The sequence below is a fragment of the Bolinopsis microptera genome, chromosome 1, assembly GCF_026151205.1.
Source record: "Bolinopsis microptera isolate Bmic1 chromosome 1, MBARI_Bmic_1.0, whole genome shotgun sequence".
Taxonomy (NCBI): Eukaryota; Metazoa; Ctenophora; class Tentaculata; order Lobata; family Bolinopsidae; genus Bolinopsis; species Bolinopsis microptera.
In genome coordinates this window covers 22,501,136-22,516,866 of record NC_087072.1, presented here as the reverse complement: position 1 = coordinate 22,516,866, position 15,731 = coordinate 22,501,136, and the positions used below count along the sequence as shown (strand labels likewise).

General features: G+C 38.0%; 3 protein-coding genes across 4 annotated transcripts in view; 2 read left to right on the top strand and 1 right to left on the bottom strand.

Annotated features, from left to right (window-relative positions):
* The first annotated feature begins 2,987 nt into the window (after nt 1–2,987).
* Nucleotides 2,988–15,731, top strand: part of LOC134824793 (tyrosine-protein phosphatase non-receptor type 4-like) — a 118,860-nt gene continuing 106,116 nt past the window's right edge. Inside the window, exon 1 of the mRNA XM_063836772.1 lies at nt 2,988–3,021. The gene's annotated coding sequence lies outside the window, so the exon portion shown is untranslated. The remainder of the gene's footprint in view (nt 3,022–15,731) is intronic.
* Nucleotides 2,997–15,731, top strand: part of LOC134824879 (vesicular integral-membrane protein VIP36-like) — a 32,252-nt gene continuing 19,517 nt past the window's right edge. For both annotated transcript variants that reach the window (XM_063836862.1, XM_063836870.1), the window contains exon 1: nt 2,997–3,019. The gene's annotated coding sequence lies outside the window, so the exon portion shown is untranslated. The remainder of the gene's footprint in view (nt 3,020–15,731) is intronic.
* LOC134824891 (sideroflexin-1-like) lies at nt 6,325–14,821 on the bottom strand. The gene is made up of 11 exons (XM_063836885.1): nt 14,641–14,821; nt 14,398–14,521; nt 14,159–14,205; nt 13,071–13,169; nt 12,793–12,868; nt 12,483–12,568; nt 11,996–12,123; nt 11,754–11,806; nt 11,503–11,552; nt 6,816–6,863; nt 6,325–6,704 (listed from the first exon to the last, which is right to left on the bottom strand). The coding sequence occupies exons 1-11, from the start codon at nt 14,808–14,810 to the stop codon at nt 6,608–6,610; spliced, it is 978 nt and encodes a 325-aa protein (XP_063692955.1). The 5' UTR covers nt 14,811–14,821; the 3' UTR covers nt 6,325–6,607.

Genomic DNA, 15,731 nt, shown 5'->3' with positions numbered 1-15,731 from the left:
AGTCACTCGACCATCTAATTCTAAAGCTTGACCTTTCCCTGATCCAATCATCGAAGATGAGCTTCATGTATTGCGCGCTTGCCCTCTTTATGAACTTATGAAGATTTCCGACTCACTGTTTGTCCCAACAAAGTAAAACATTACTCTTCTCTGATATTGGACAGATTTTCGCACACCCTACAATTACCATCGGAGACCTAGGAACTTAGGAAAGTTCCTTACCAAAGCTTATGAACGAAGAAATGTGTACAAAATAGAGAAATGCTCTCGCCGATGTTGCTTTCAGTGAAAATTCCGAGTTTTCGTCAGTTAAACTTAAACGTCTTAAACTTAAAGATAAATATACGCTATATTCTGCTCATTTTAGGGCGTACTTTGGTCATACTTAGAGTCTCCGGATAGCCATTAGCCGTCCGTAGGATGAGCTTATTAATGCTACTGTAAGTGTTTCCTTTCTGTTGAAAAATAAGCGTACAAAAATGAAGTTTAGAAACAATGTATTTGGTATTGAATGTATTAAATGTAAATATTAAAATAATTGTTGTTCTTTAGATCCTGCCATCTTCAAAATATAATAACGTAAATTGTAGTAGTAGTAGTAAATCTTTCAAAGTACGAAATATCTCTTTAAAAGAGCATCCTAGGCACCTTATAGATATCAAAACGCATAAAAAAGAAAACAAAAACATCAACCATCTTCTAACTTCTTCCACTCCTCCCTATCTAAAGCTAAAAATCTAAGGTCTTCGAAATCAGTCAAATTCTTAAGTCTAATATCAAGATTTCTACTAGTCAAGTCTTTTCTAATAACATCTAATAAGTTTAAACATGGTCTACCCCGTCTCCCTTCCATAAAAATATCAGAATTTATAGCAAATAACATAGAGGTGTATGCTGGTGAGTCTTCCTGTCCTCTTAAGATATGTCCTAACATTCTCCATCGAAACTTAGAGACTCTCACAGACAAGGGAGTGACATAACAACGAGCATAGAGTGCCTCATTAGAAATAACCCCAGTAGGCCATCTGATGTTGAGGATTCTTCGGAGGTGTTTGCGATGAGCAATATCAAGTTCATTCAACGAAGCTAGTGGTGCAGCCCAGGAGTTGCAGTTGTAGAGTAGAATAGAGACTACTTGTGCCTCGTAGATTTTGATCTTCCTTTGGACTGAAATCTTGCTCTTCATCCAAACTTTCTGAAATTTACTAAAGGCAACATTACCAAGGAATATTCGATTCTTGATATCCTTAACAGTGCACATCAACGATCCTAAAGTTTTGTTAGAGCGCCACTCTTCATCACCTCTATACACTTTTCCAACAATCACCTTGCGTTTAACAGTGGGTTTAGGATCTGCTAAATAAAAATGGACAAATTCAGTCTTGGAAGAATTGATATGAAGGTCCCACTGCTGGAATATATCTTTAGCGATAGGAAGCATTTCTTTGAGTGGAGCAAGTTCAGTGTTATTAAAGTCAATATCATCCGAGTATCCTGTTTCGAGTGGCATGAATTCTTCTGAGATAGGAGGATTAGGGATTGGATGATTCACTGGGTAAGGTGTTGATGATACTTGGGAGAGTACAGATCTGAGGTGAATAAGTGCAGCGGCTTCAACAACAGTAAATAGATTACCTGATAGTGCATCTCCTTGAAATGCTCCAGTTGTGCTTTGGAACTCAATTGATACAGTATTATTGACTTTTATTACAACGTAAATTGTAAATGAATAAAATTAAACTTTCTCCTTGACATGACAAAACCGCTAAATTACATAACGGTAAGCATCTTTTTTTGTTTCATGGGCAATTCGGTAATGTGGCAACGCACGGTTAACGCACGGTTAAGGCACGGTTAAAGCACAGTTAAGGGGCCCGGGGGGGGGGGGGGGGGGGGGGGGGGGGGGGGTCTTCATCAAAATTCTCTCGAAAAAATCGTCAAAATACGAGGTCCAAGATTTAAAAAATCGAAAATTTTACTAATATAAGGCCTATCTCAAAATTCTGGCCCGACAATCTCTTCTAAATGGTCCTTAGAACATATCCTACAAGTTTCAGGGTGATTGCTCAAAAAATGTAGGAGAAGATAGATTTTTAGACTCGATTTTCAGGACGCGCGATTGGAAATCGCTCGCGCAATACAATTACTCATAAGCGCTGACTTTTGACCGGCAATAATTTCGGCTAGGAACAATATTTTTCCATGGGACCAAAAACAGCTGATAGATATCACTCCCCTCCATCAGAAACAACTACAAAGTCAATTTCGAGAGAATTTTGATGAAGACCCCCCCCCCCCCCCCCCCTCGGCACGGTTCAGGCACGGTTAAGGCACGGTTAAGGCACCCAGAGGGTCATCAGATGATCGTTGTAGTCTATCCCTGTCAGAAACACGCTACTCCTGTAGTCAGACCGACAAGATCCAACCCTGCACCTACAAATTCTCGTACCACCGCTGTTCGTCCTAGCAGACCTCCTCCTCCTCCCACACCTATTGTTCCTGCTTCCAATCCCAACGTTGCTCCTACTGCTCCTACCACTCCTACCACTCCTACCACTCCTACCACTCCTACCACTCCTACCACTCCTACCACTCCTACCACTCCTACCACTCCTACCACTCCTACCACTCCTGGAATACAAACAGAGTACAAATCATTCTTGGACCGAGTCAACAATGGAGAATCTCTTGCAGCAGTGGGAATATCAAGAACCCACTTCACCAGAAAACGCTGCATATCTGAGGCTGCTATGGTGGACGAGCCTGCCCTTCAGCAAGCAATGCTGCTTCTACGGAAGATAACGCTCCAGACCCTCTACCCCGCTGCTAAGGATATCTGCAACTGCAAGCTTGATGCCCTGAGAACTCTCCACTCCCAAGGAGAAGCAAGCCAGCAAGGTTGGGTGATGTGATCTGATACATGACTGCGAAGTAGGTTGTGTAGATCACCTCGCTCAAATAAACAGGTGTGAGCTCTAGGAGAATACTTTCAACACTACTATATAACAAATAATTTGAGATCAAACGATGTAGTTACATTGAAACGTCGAGTAAACTCCTTTTCCTAATAAGAGCATTTTTACTTGTCGCAGTAACCGGGATAAAGATAATTTTACACAGAATACATTACAACAATGCGACTCATAAACAATACTCCAATCCGGATTTTACATCTAGGAGAAGTTAACTTAATTTGAAGAGCCTGGTTACTTGAAGAGATCATTAATCGAGATAAGGATTTCAATATAGGACGGTCAAACGAAGCAGGGCTGTTGCTTTAGAATTAGAAAAATTATTCATAGCCGGAATCGTACTGTAAAATTTACAGATCGTCACACTCAGATCATGTGTCTTAGTTAACCACTTGTATGTTTATAGGTTATATTTCCCCAACCGTGCGTTAACCGTGCCTTAAGCGACCATAATGGTTGCTTTTGGGCAGTTTGTGCCTTAACCGTGCGTTAATGACCGTGCGTTAACTGTGCCCTAAGTGACCGTGCCTCAACCGTGCCTTATGTAACCCTTGTTCCCTAGCCGTGCCTTAACCGTGCTTTAACCGTGCCCTAACCGTGCGTTAACCGTGCGTTACCACATTACCGAATTGCCAGATTAAAATAATTAGACGTCAAACCTTGTATTTTTCAAGACTACACAAACAAACTGAATTGCACCTATCTATTGTCTCCATCACCCTGCACAACACCTCTAGCGAATCTCGACGCAGCCTTTGCAGCATTTAACCTCATAACCTCACGCAGAGTGCTGTCTAAAACCGGACAAAGTTCCACATTTATCACCCGGAATATTTCTCTGATGGAAAACTCTATCACCATCTTCTTCTCGTCAGTTATAGTTTCGTTATCATCCCGTATGGACTTCTTGACTTTACCCCCGATAATTCCTATGTGTTTCAGCATATGTTCCAAAAAACAATCCATGGAAGAAGTAAAATCTGGTTTTTTCTTTTTCTCCAACTTTTCAGTAAACTGCACCACAGACTCCAGCTCTAGCTCTAATTCGTTACACATGGCAGTCAAGTACCAGGTGATATCCCCTAACTCTTTCAACACGCCCAGTCTTGCAGTTTCTTCTTCTTTTGAATTTAGAAGATTTAAGTCACCTTTACCTTCCTCCTTATAGTTATTATCTAGTATTAGGACGTTCGCGTTGTTGAGCAATTTAAGAGCAGATTTAAACTCACAAAACTCCTCAACAACCCCGCAGTAAAGATAAGACAGATTCCTGGGTACAGATATGCGGTTGTAGATGGCGGTGAAGGTTGTGAACACACCGTATTCAGATACACGGGTAAGTTCAGCGTAGTCTTTCAAGTCGACTGTTTTGTGTTTCTTGTTTGGCTGATCTTCATCCCTGACCATGTTTCAACTGACTCTTTATTCCTTACAGCGAATTGTTTTGTTAATCTTTTGTTAAAAGTTAGGCAAAACATTACCATAAATAGTGCAAGAACTGTATTACTGCTCAATCGTGGTGATACTAATATTTATTTTATTTTCAAAACCAAGAGTTATGATGGAAATATTGAATTTCTCTTAAAAACGATTGATGTGTTGATTTTCACGATCTCACTTCATTTTTTCGAAATAAGAAGAAAATACACATATGGTGTTGGTAATATCTGCTTTCAACTGAAATCACAAGGTTACACGATAAACTGCAAGGTCACTGATAAGAACAACTTAAATTGATATACAACTAATTATTACATTATTATGTATGTATTAGCATTACAACATTGTTAATTGTTATCACAATTGAATATTCCGATATAACGACTAAAATTAACACTAAAATTACGATTAAAAATAAAGCCTCAAATTGATAAAATATAATTGTATCTATACATGCAATCCCCTGTAATATAAATAATTAGATAATAGGTCTACAAATGTTAAAACTTTCTCATGATCTATAAATTGGTTAAAATTTCAACTAGTCAAAAGCAAGAATAATTTAGTGAGTTGATTGAATATTCAACCATAAAGTTGTTAAAGGTTTAAGTTAATTCATAGAACAAATTCACTAATTCTATCGAACTGGACGACATAAAGAATCATGAAGTCATAAGTAGTATAAAGAGTTATGGTAAATTAATTAATTTCATTGCAGTAAATTAATTCGCATAAAACATACACAAAATGCTGAACCAATACCATAAATCTAACGGGGTCGTTTACATATTACGTAATCAGCTGAGGGGGGTTTCCAAATTATTACGCTAGAGTTATTTTGACACAATAGCTATGTCTAAAACTGATTACGGAGGGGGGGGGGGGGGGGGGGGGGTGTACAAATTGTTCAAAAAGTGATTACGTAATATGTGAACGACCCGTAAACAACAATATCCCCATTAAAAAATCTGAAAGTCATCCATGTCATCGGAAATATCGGCACATCTTTTGTTTCTGATGAGATTCCCCTGACAGCTTGGTAAGTCAACACAATAAAAACTGACGTCATACTTTGTTGGCTCCCCATTAAACTGGTACTCTGGTCCCCACTTCCCGGGCGGAAGTTCGTCCATCATGTGTACCACTTGAAGTTCAGAACAAGACTTAAACCTGATCCCTGCCAGTGAGGGGGCCCAAAATACCAGGCCCTTCAAATCATCAGATCGCTGCATCTCCCAGTCTTGAAGCTTGGGAGCTATTATGACGTGCTCTGGAAGACAGCCCAAACCCCACAGTTTGTAGCTACGGAAACATTCCAATTTAGGAGACTTGCTGAGTGAGCTACCGAACTTGCGGGAGTCTGCAAGGTAGATGTGGTCAAGGCGGAGGGTTCTGAGGTTCGGTAAATCTAGTTCTATCTTCTGGGGGTGGTTATTTGGCTGTTCTATCGTGAGTTCTTCTAACATAGGGAAACCAGCAGCCGAAAATTTAATTGATTTTACTGACTGACATATCGTTTGAAACTTCCTCATAATTGGAAAGCTAACTTTTGAAGTGTCGATGGTTGCTTTTTGTGAGTCTCTTAGTTCATCGGGATCGAAACTGATTTCTAACGACTGCAGAGCGTCCCCTAGTTCTGATTTAGAGATCATTACAAAAGTGGAGGCGGTAACGGGAAAATGGATTGACAGAGAGTAGTTGATATCGGGTTCCACCATGGTCCTACTCAGGACATCCTCCAGCTCATCTAAAGATGAGGCCTCCAGAGCTTCCTCTGTCATACTCTCAACCTGATACAATTACAATTAAGTAAGTAGTTGTGGTCAGCATATCAATGCAACACAGAACAGTACGGTAAAGCAATGTTTATCGAGGAGCAATTGTGTACAATGGAATCAGTGATATGTCACTCTAGAGCGTAGTAATAAAATTCAAAATGTTATAAAATCTAAATTCACAAATACTTGAAGCTCCACAAATGTACAACCATATAAATGGGTTAACTTCTTGAAACACAGAAAAAATCGCAAAACAGGAGGCACAATAAATTACTAATTCTATAATAGAATAATCCAAAAAGGCTAAAAAAGTAAAAATAAGTTTACTCCACTATTTAACCCTAAACTAAACTACAAAGTTTTTCTAAATATATATCAACAGAGTTCATGTCTTATTGTTCTAAGCGGGGGTCGTAATTACAAGCCTTTGTTAAATGTCAGAACTTTGGCTTTGGAGTTCATTTCTCGTAGCTTCAGCTGAATATTATCTTCAACTTTCGACACGCCGATAGAACTGAAGGGAGACATTTAAACATTTCAAACAAAGGACATGCCCGTGAATGTACAGCTATGATTGAAGGTAACCGACCAAATGTTATACAATAAATTTACAAATAGCTAATACCTGTTCTGTTCGAATACAGCACACGCCAGGGGAGTCGCAAATGTCAAACTGAAAAAATAGTGTGGTAAATGACCGATAGTTGCAACATAGATGAAGTTATTTTATAGATGAAAGAACTTCGATTGCAGTTGCGATCGACGTCATGAACTACAATAAACAATTTAATTGTATTTTCTGCTCTCTGAGCTATATACTAGCTTTACCGTGCTAATTTAATCTATCTGGGCAACTAGACTGCGCTGCACTGCGCGCGCCACTAATTGACTTCTGATATAATTACGATTTAGACTTTCGAAGCTGCAGTCTTGTTAGGCGCTCGCGTGTGCGCAAACGCACAAATTTGGTGCGTGGCTCTACTGAATTCGAATAATGCTGTTCACAACACAAAACTGTGAAGCATCACTGAAGTATCCAATTTGTCATGATATATAGCAATAATATAGGTAACGTTACATATTTATATTGAAGTGTAGGCTCTTCAACCTACACTAAACTTCGCAAGCATCTGGAACGATGGACGGACAGTGTTCACTTTAATCTAGAAATTATAGCCACATATCTGATATTACTGACTATGTAAATGTATGTAAATGTATGAGTTTGTAACTTTACTATGGATTTTCAGATTAATTAACCGTATGTTAATATAATAATATAATATAAGAGATGTAATGTCAAGAGATGTAATGTCAGACCCCTTACTGAAAGGATCAAGAAAGCAAGATGGAAGATGCTTGGGCACGTTCTCAGAAGCGGTGATGACACTCCCGCTTTCTTATCTTGGACTTGTTATTTACTCTAGGCTGTGTAAGTGACTCATTGTCTGTAACAGATATGATGGTAGAGACAAGCACTGGTACCAGCTCTGATCACTATCTAGTAAGTTTTCAGGTCCCAGTCACATTCGATCTTCATAAAGCTCGTACATATGAAGAAAAAGATGTCAGAGAGCTAAGCAAAATTGACATCGATAAGTTCAGGGAAGATCCGTTTTGTTCAGAGCTTAACCTTTCTGAATATCAATCCTTAGACGAGGCTGTGAACCTTTATCAAAATGTCCTTGAACAGGTGCTAGACAAACATGCCCCACTTATTACGAAACGATTTACTGCTGAAAAGTCTGATTTTTGGGATAATAAATGTCAAATTGCTGTCAGAGAGAGGAGAAGGGCAAAACGAAAAGCCAAAAAGTATCCAGAGAATGATGAGTTTAAAACTACTCATTTTGAAAAATGTGTTGACGCAGAAATCACTATCAATCGAGCTAGGGATGGCTACTATGATAAACAGCTCAGTTCTTGCAAAGGAGACTCGAAAGGGACCTATAAAGTCATAAATAAACATTTAGATAAGGAATATGGCTCCAACAAATTGCCAAATGGTGAAGATATCGAAGTGGCTGCCAAACTCAAGACTTTCTTCGATCAAAAAGTAAAGACCATTTACTCTAATATTGAGAAGGAAATTCAAAACACTTCCCTAAACGGTCAAGGTACCAAGGACTCTACTTCGATAGATAATGCAAAGTGTAGACTTAATCAGTTTAAGGAAGTCTCATTATCAGACCTTGAAACCTTAATTAAGAGTCTTCCCAATAAATCAAGCGTACTCGATGTCATACCAATGTGGCTCTTCAAGAACTGCTTACCCGAGCTTCTCCCAATCATCCATTACATCGTGAATGAATCACTAAGAGTCGGAAAGTTTCCATCTGCCCTAAAAGAAGCATCTATTAGGCCTGGACTCAAGAAACCTACCTTAGATGTTGATGAGCTGAAAAACTATCGACCGATTAGCAATCTAACTTATCTGTCCAAAATACTAGAAAAAGTAGTTCATAGCCAATTAAATGAATATGCTGATGTCAACAACCTGTTTTCCCCATATCAATCAGGCTATAGAAAATTCCATAGTTGTGAAACTGCAGTTACCAAAATACATAATGATATTTTAATGATGATTGACAGCAAATCGAATGTTGTGCTTCTACTCTTAGATCTATCAGCTGCTTTCGACACCATAAACCATAACCTCCTTCTTATGAAACTCAAATGGGTATGGTATTACAGAACTAGCACTCAGCTGGTTACAATGTTACCTTAATAATCGCACATTCAAGGTTAAAGTAAAAAAAGCCACATCTTCTGAAGGCTATCTGGATATTGGTGTACCTCAAGGATCCATTTTAGGACCACTACTGTTCATATTGTATACCAGAGATCTTGAAGAAATTGTCACAAAATATGGTTTCTCGATACATTTGTATGCAGATGACACACAGGTGTACTTTACTTTTGATGTTCACAGTTCTAATCCTGATTTAACGGCTGTGAAAAATTGCTTTCTGGAGATAAAGCAATGGATGACAGTTAACTTCCTAAAACTGAATGATGAAAAAACAGAGTTCATTGATATAGGACCATATGTCAGCCCAATCCAGACAATGGATTTAGGAGACCTCTCAATCTGCCCTGTTAGCAAGGCCAAGAACCTGGGATTCCTTTTCGATCACCAAATGAATCTGGACTCTCAAATAAATGCTGTCTCCAAAGTATGTTATTTGAATCAAAGGGACTTAGCAAGAATCGGTTCGAAGCTTTCCCATGACCTAAAAGTTCAGTTAGTTCACTCCAATATCCTCTGTTTCATAGACTACTGCAACTCAGTCTATTATGGAATAACAGAAAAGAATCTTCATAAGCTACAAAAGATACAGAACAATGCTGCTAGATTTATCTTTGGTCTTTACGGAAAAAAGATACGTGAACCTATCATGCCTTACCTCAAAAAGCTCCACTTTCTGCCTGTTCGGTTCAGAATTAAGTTCAAAATATCACTTCTGGTCTTCAAGTGTCTTAATAACATAGCCCCTCACTACTTACAAGGACACGTCAATCTAAGAGAAGTACGAAGACAAAGTTCCAGACTAGATGATGACTTTTATTTGTTGAAAGTTCCTCCTGCTCCTCATTTCAGACGAACAGATGCTGCATTTATGTTTTGTGGACCAAAAATTTGGAATGAACTACCCTACTCAGTGAGATCATTATCATCTGTAGAATGTTTTTAAAATGCCCTAAAGACGTTTTATTTCCAACTAGCTTTTGATAATATTTCTAATATTTGTCCATAATGTCTGAACTGATATGAAAGTGCATAATTTTGGTAACTTCATACAAATATTTGTTCATAAAATCTGAACTGTTTAAAAAGTCCATAATCTTGCTATTTCAACACTAAGTCTCGCTTGAATGACTTTAATGTACATCTTTGTTGGGTATATTTTAATGTCGAAGCGTGTAATAAATGTTAGAATTTATTATTTATATTTATTTTAGATTTGCATGTTTAGGATGTTTTGACTACAAAGGAAGGAGGGGCAGACCTCGTTCAAATTTATTTGATTTATTATTAAAAGACATTGAAAAGTTTGATGATGTCTTATAATAACACTAGGGTTAAAGTCCCTACCACTGATTTAGATGTCGGAGGGGACCGGATTGATGACTCTCTCACCCTAAAACTCCCTAGGAGAGGGGTGACAGATGATATGCCGGCTCCTTCACCCGGCACAAAAAATAACATAAAACAACAAAAAAAGCAGCGAAAAACCAACAAAGAAGTCTATGGCAACCTACCGAGAGCAACCATGAAGATCCAAGAGCGCAGGATGCGACTAGCAGGCCATATTCACCGGCACCCAGAACTAGTCGCAAACCGCTTGCTACTCTGGGAACCAACTCATGGGGTGCGGAGTAGGGGGAGACCAGCCATGACCTATGTTGATAGCCTACGAGCTGACACGGGTCTCAACGACACTGGAGAAATGGGCGGACTTATGGCGGGTAGAGTTTTATGGAGACAGCGCATCAATACTCGGACGCTGAAGCCGCCTTAAGTCAGTCAGTCAGTAAGTCATTAAAAGACATTATGACAAAGAATATTATTGTGATTGTAAATAAAAGATTTAGTTTAAGTAATTTCAACGATTTAGTGTACAAAGCTCATGATAGACGTTTATGGAGAAGCTATGGGTGAGTCGAGACTACTCGGCCACTCGATTTTATGATTTATTTTCTATTATCTTGTGTTTGCTAATATGACATATTCTTCTGATATCAGTTTATTAAATTTTTGACTTCTGCTAGGTGACACTCCTGTGGATGGCCCTCAAAGGCCGAAACTAGTTGAGTCTTCAGCAGATCACCCTGGAATACGTCGTATCATTTGTTTGATGACACTTAACTATCTTGTGATCCTTTACTGCTTTATTCCGGGGCGATTGTGGCTACAAAACTCGATATTGGCTTGTTTTTCCACCTCAACGTCAGCGAAAGTCTTCAGCAGATCACCCTGGAATAAGTCGTATCATTTGTTTGATGACACTTAACTATCTTGTGACCCTTTACTGCTTAATTCCGGGGCGATTGTGGCTACAAAACTCGATATTGGCTTGTTTTTCCACCTCAACGTCAGCGAAAGTCTTCAGCAGATCACCCTGGAATAAGTCGTATCATTTGTTTGATGACACTTAACTATCTTGTGATCCTTTACTGCTTTATTCCGGGGCGATTGTGGCTACAAAACTCGATATTGGCTTGTTTTTCCACCTCAACGTCAGCGAAAGCTCTAACTAAATGTATGTATTACTGACGTGTTGTTGTTGTATGATATGATTTGAACTCACATAAGTCCAATTATTCCGACTTGCACAGGCGCTCCCAGCCAAGCACGGCCCTGAAATGCATCAGAGTTACAATATTACATCAAAGCTCGGTCATTTACAATTCTAAGTATGAGAATATATATAGCTGCACATTACTGACTGCTGATATTGGCGTTAAAGCAGTGGTTTAAAACTTTATTTCGTTGTAACGTGCAATGCAAATATCTTCACCAGAATTCGTGGAACTTTAAAGATTATTCTTTCAGCAATACCTTGAAAAGTTTTGTTTTCGTCTCCAGTGCGTTCATTATTACGGGGGTGAGGGCTGAAAAGTTGGACCCAGTAAGAACAGGAAGTACATTCCAGCAGTTTAATTAGTTTAGTGTACATGTACATTTATCTGAACAAACACAGACATGGTATAGTGTGAACAATGAATCAGGTGAGATTTCACCCGGGGAGGTTTGAAATAATAGATGTGTAAGGAAAATCAAGAAATATACTGTAAAAATACCCATTCCAGGAGTGGCCATGAGTATTCTGCTGAAAACTACTTGTGTAATAGCTGATCTGGCAGCAGCCTTGCTTTGTCCCACCACCTCACCGTTATCATCCAACACGTCTATACCGTCTATCAGTTCACTGCGGGGTGAGGGTACTGGTTACTGGTTACTGGTTACTGGTTACTGGTTACTGGTTACTGGTTACTGGTTACTGGTTACTGGTTACTGGTTACTGGTTACTGGTTACTGGTTACTGGTTACTGGTTACTGGTTACTGGTTATTATCAGCTCACTGCGGGGTTATGCAGACCCAATTATCAAATACACCCACATGTCTATTCATTTTCTATGATTATGTTAGCTTGTAGAATTTCCTTTATCAATGTATTTTACCAGATCGAAGGGTTTTTCGCAACAACTAAAAAGTAAAACACCGCGCCGTTAAACCGTTATCAAAACAACTACATACCTTAACATAAACAACTACATAGTACATACCTTTGTCGCATCATTGGGATATTAACACAATTAGCAGAGCATACAGCAGCGAAGGGGACCATTCGTCCAACTAGAGGCGGTAGTTTCTGAGAGATCGTAGTTTAGTGAGTAAACTGCAATTATAACCGTTATTTAATATTTGATGATCCAGACCAAAATAAAGTGTTCATTTTCCACGTAAGCGTTTTTGTTCATGAAACTGCAATTTAATATACAAGACATTATACCACGAGAGACAAGATCAAGATTATTCAGCCAGAGCAAAGACACGTTTAGAAATTATACCATGCAAGATAGAGGGGACACTTACCACTGTGGCTTTGTTGAGACCAACTGCGACCCCTACCGCACACGTTGTGGCAGCTATGTAGGACTTAAGCAGCAAACTAATGGGAGATGTTCTTTAGTACATTATAATAATATGGAAAATTGGTTATATCATGATATGAGTAATTAATCGTCGTTCAATAAGCTGGATAAAACAAAGAATTCGGCAGATGCTTTCAAATTCATTGTGTATTATTTTAAGATAATGTTGAGCAAAACTAAAAATTTCGTCTACAAAATCAAAAGATTTAATAATCTTACGATTCGGGGATGTCACTTTTTCCAGATCTGTTCGTGTAGTTGACGACAGCGTTAAAAGACTGGTTAATCCACTGCCAAAATAACACAGCAGGCGTCGACCTGACAAAGTGGGTAATTATATGTATTATAATTAATTCACTGAAAATAATTAAAAGCCATACATAAGTAAAGTAGACAATTAAAATATGACTATTTATTAAATATTCTTTTCCTAACAGTGTCTAATTTCTACCTACTAGCAGACGTTTTACTGAGGATGCAGGTTATAATACATTGTACATTGTACATTGTAACAGGTTATAATACATTTTAACAGGTCACTATATCATTGAAAAAAGATAATCTACTATTATTTTTTAGATTTATTGATTATTTTTTACTCATGTATGTCCTTCTTTACAATAACCATGATGCAGTTATTTAGTTCTAGCAGAGTGATTGCCAAATGCCAATCTAAATATAGTACAATGTACAGTATACATAATATGCAGTGTACATAATATATGGCACATAATATATAAGCGGGTAATATCCTGTCCAAACCCAGGATACATAACATGAAGACTTTGTTGTAACTTTGTATGAAAAGCATCAATATGGAACATAATATATTGTTAGCTCAACAATATTGGTACGAGACCAATAACTAAGTCTTATCATCATTTATCATTATCATACATTTTAGAAACTTAACACCTTTGTAATCATCAACAGGTGTCCCGCTGTGTAAAACTAATTGCTTTGCAAAGTAAATAGTAATGGTAGTGAATAGCAATGGTAGACGACCAAGCGATAAATGTTGAAATCTGAGAATTTTATCGGTTTATTTCACTGCCGGATATTCATAACCAGATGAAAAAGTCAACATAAAGGACAAATTGGCGAAATAATTTAGGCTAACACAATTAGACAGGATGTGTAATATATATGTGTGTATAGTGTATGCTGTATAATGTATGTTTATATTATAGTGTAATGTATATGACTGAGTGGCCGATTTCTTGGAAAGTTTGCCGGAGAATTGACAGTTCGTATAATTATCATGATAGAATTTACAGTTAACAAAAACCAATAATACTCAAACTCACCTGTAGTATGTCATCATCAATCCTGTTATAGTCATGTTGCCGGGAACCTAGTGATATTGTACATGGTGCAGACATTTATAATACACTTTTGTTCAATTTTCAGCGTCCACGTTATTATAATAGAATTTGTACAACTTGAGAATTAGGTAAATTTCATTTCAGTAATTTTATCTCTCACAGGTGATTTCATAAACCATTTGAACACCTCTTATCAGGTTAGAAAGGGTGTTTTAACATACCTGAAAGCTCATTCTCCCAGGAAGAAACATCTTCTGTTGTGTCTGAGGATGAAAAGCACTCTCATACATCTTCTTGGCAGCATATACTTGATCATCAGTAACCCCAGCAGGCTCTTTTTTCTCCCTGAACCAATCACAGGTCAGGATACAACTGATAATTTGTAAACCTACGTCCTACACTCCCAGTACAGGTACTGTTAACTCTGTTAATTTGGTTATTTTACTAACAAATAACAATATTACCTGTATAGTTTCAACAGTTCTTTAGCTTTGTCTAATTGAGACCCAGTAAGAAGTACGTTACGAGGGTCCGTGACACTGAAGAAGTGCTTTGCTCTCCCAATATAGGTGTTCTGCTGCCATCTCGGTCTGTCTAGATCTATTCTCCCGTCAACTCGGGGAGCCTCAGCCATTATAAACCTCACTAACTTAGGGGAAGATTGTAGAATTGGAATTGGAGACAGTGAGAATGTATGAGTAAATGATTATAATAATAAATCTATACTGTTACAGAATTGAAACAATTATAGCCCCTTATTGTGGGCAAAATATTTGTCCTATTGATGAAAATGCAAATGCTCCTCGTTGTAGTGCTCTGGTATAAAACCAGTGAATGCATTAAAATAATTAATTATTAAGGACAGTCTAAAGACATTAGAAATAATTATTTTTATTTTTATTTGAAAATTCAATTAATTATTATATACAGGCTAGGGGGGGCCAAAAGTCAGTACCCATAGGTTTGCGTTGGCCTTAATAGCTCAATCACTGAGTGCCCAATTAAAATAATTCTTTCTGGTATGACTTACTACTACTACTGGTTCGAGAAATTTGTAAAATCGAAAAATATTCATGTTCATTTTTTCAAATGAAGGTTCATTTTTGCATTTATTTGATAGTTTGGATAGTCGGATCGAGCTAGATTGTATTGAATTGAGTTTGGCCATTCGTATTACGTTTCTCCTGAAAGAATTAGAGTGGTAGCTTCTCAGATGGCCGAGTTAGGAAGCATAACGAGTTTATTCATTAAGTGTGATCAGGTGATTGGTTTACCTAATCACGTGATTTAGTGACCCTGTTAACCACCCCGTTATTGTTAAACATTATGGGAATTGTTAGGAGTGCCCAATTAAGGTGTAGTGTCGCAGTGTCCCATAATCAGCCAATCAATTTTGTTAACGAGGTACACAAAATGCTTGATAACTTCGTCATTTCAAATCCGTTTTGCCTCATGTTTTCAGATCAGATGCAACATTTAATAATATACCGTATCTGAAAATAGGCCTTCAGCATGTTCAGAGAGAACAATAAAGGTGTTTTAAATTGAATGGGCG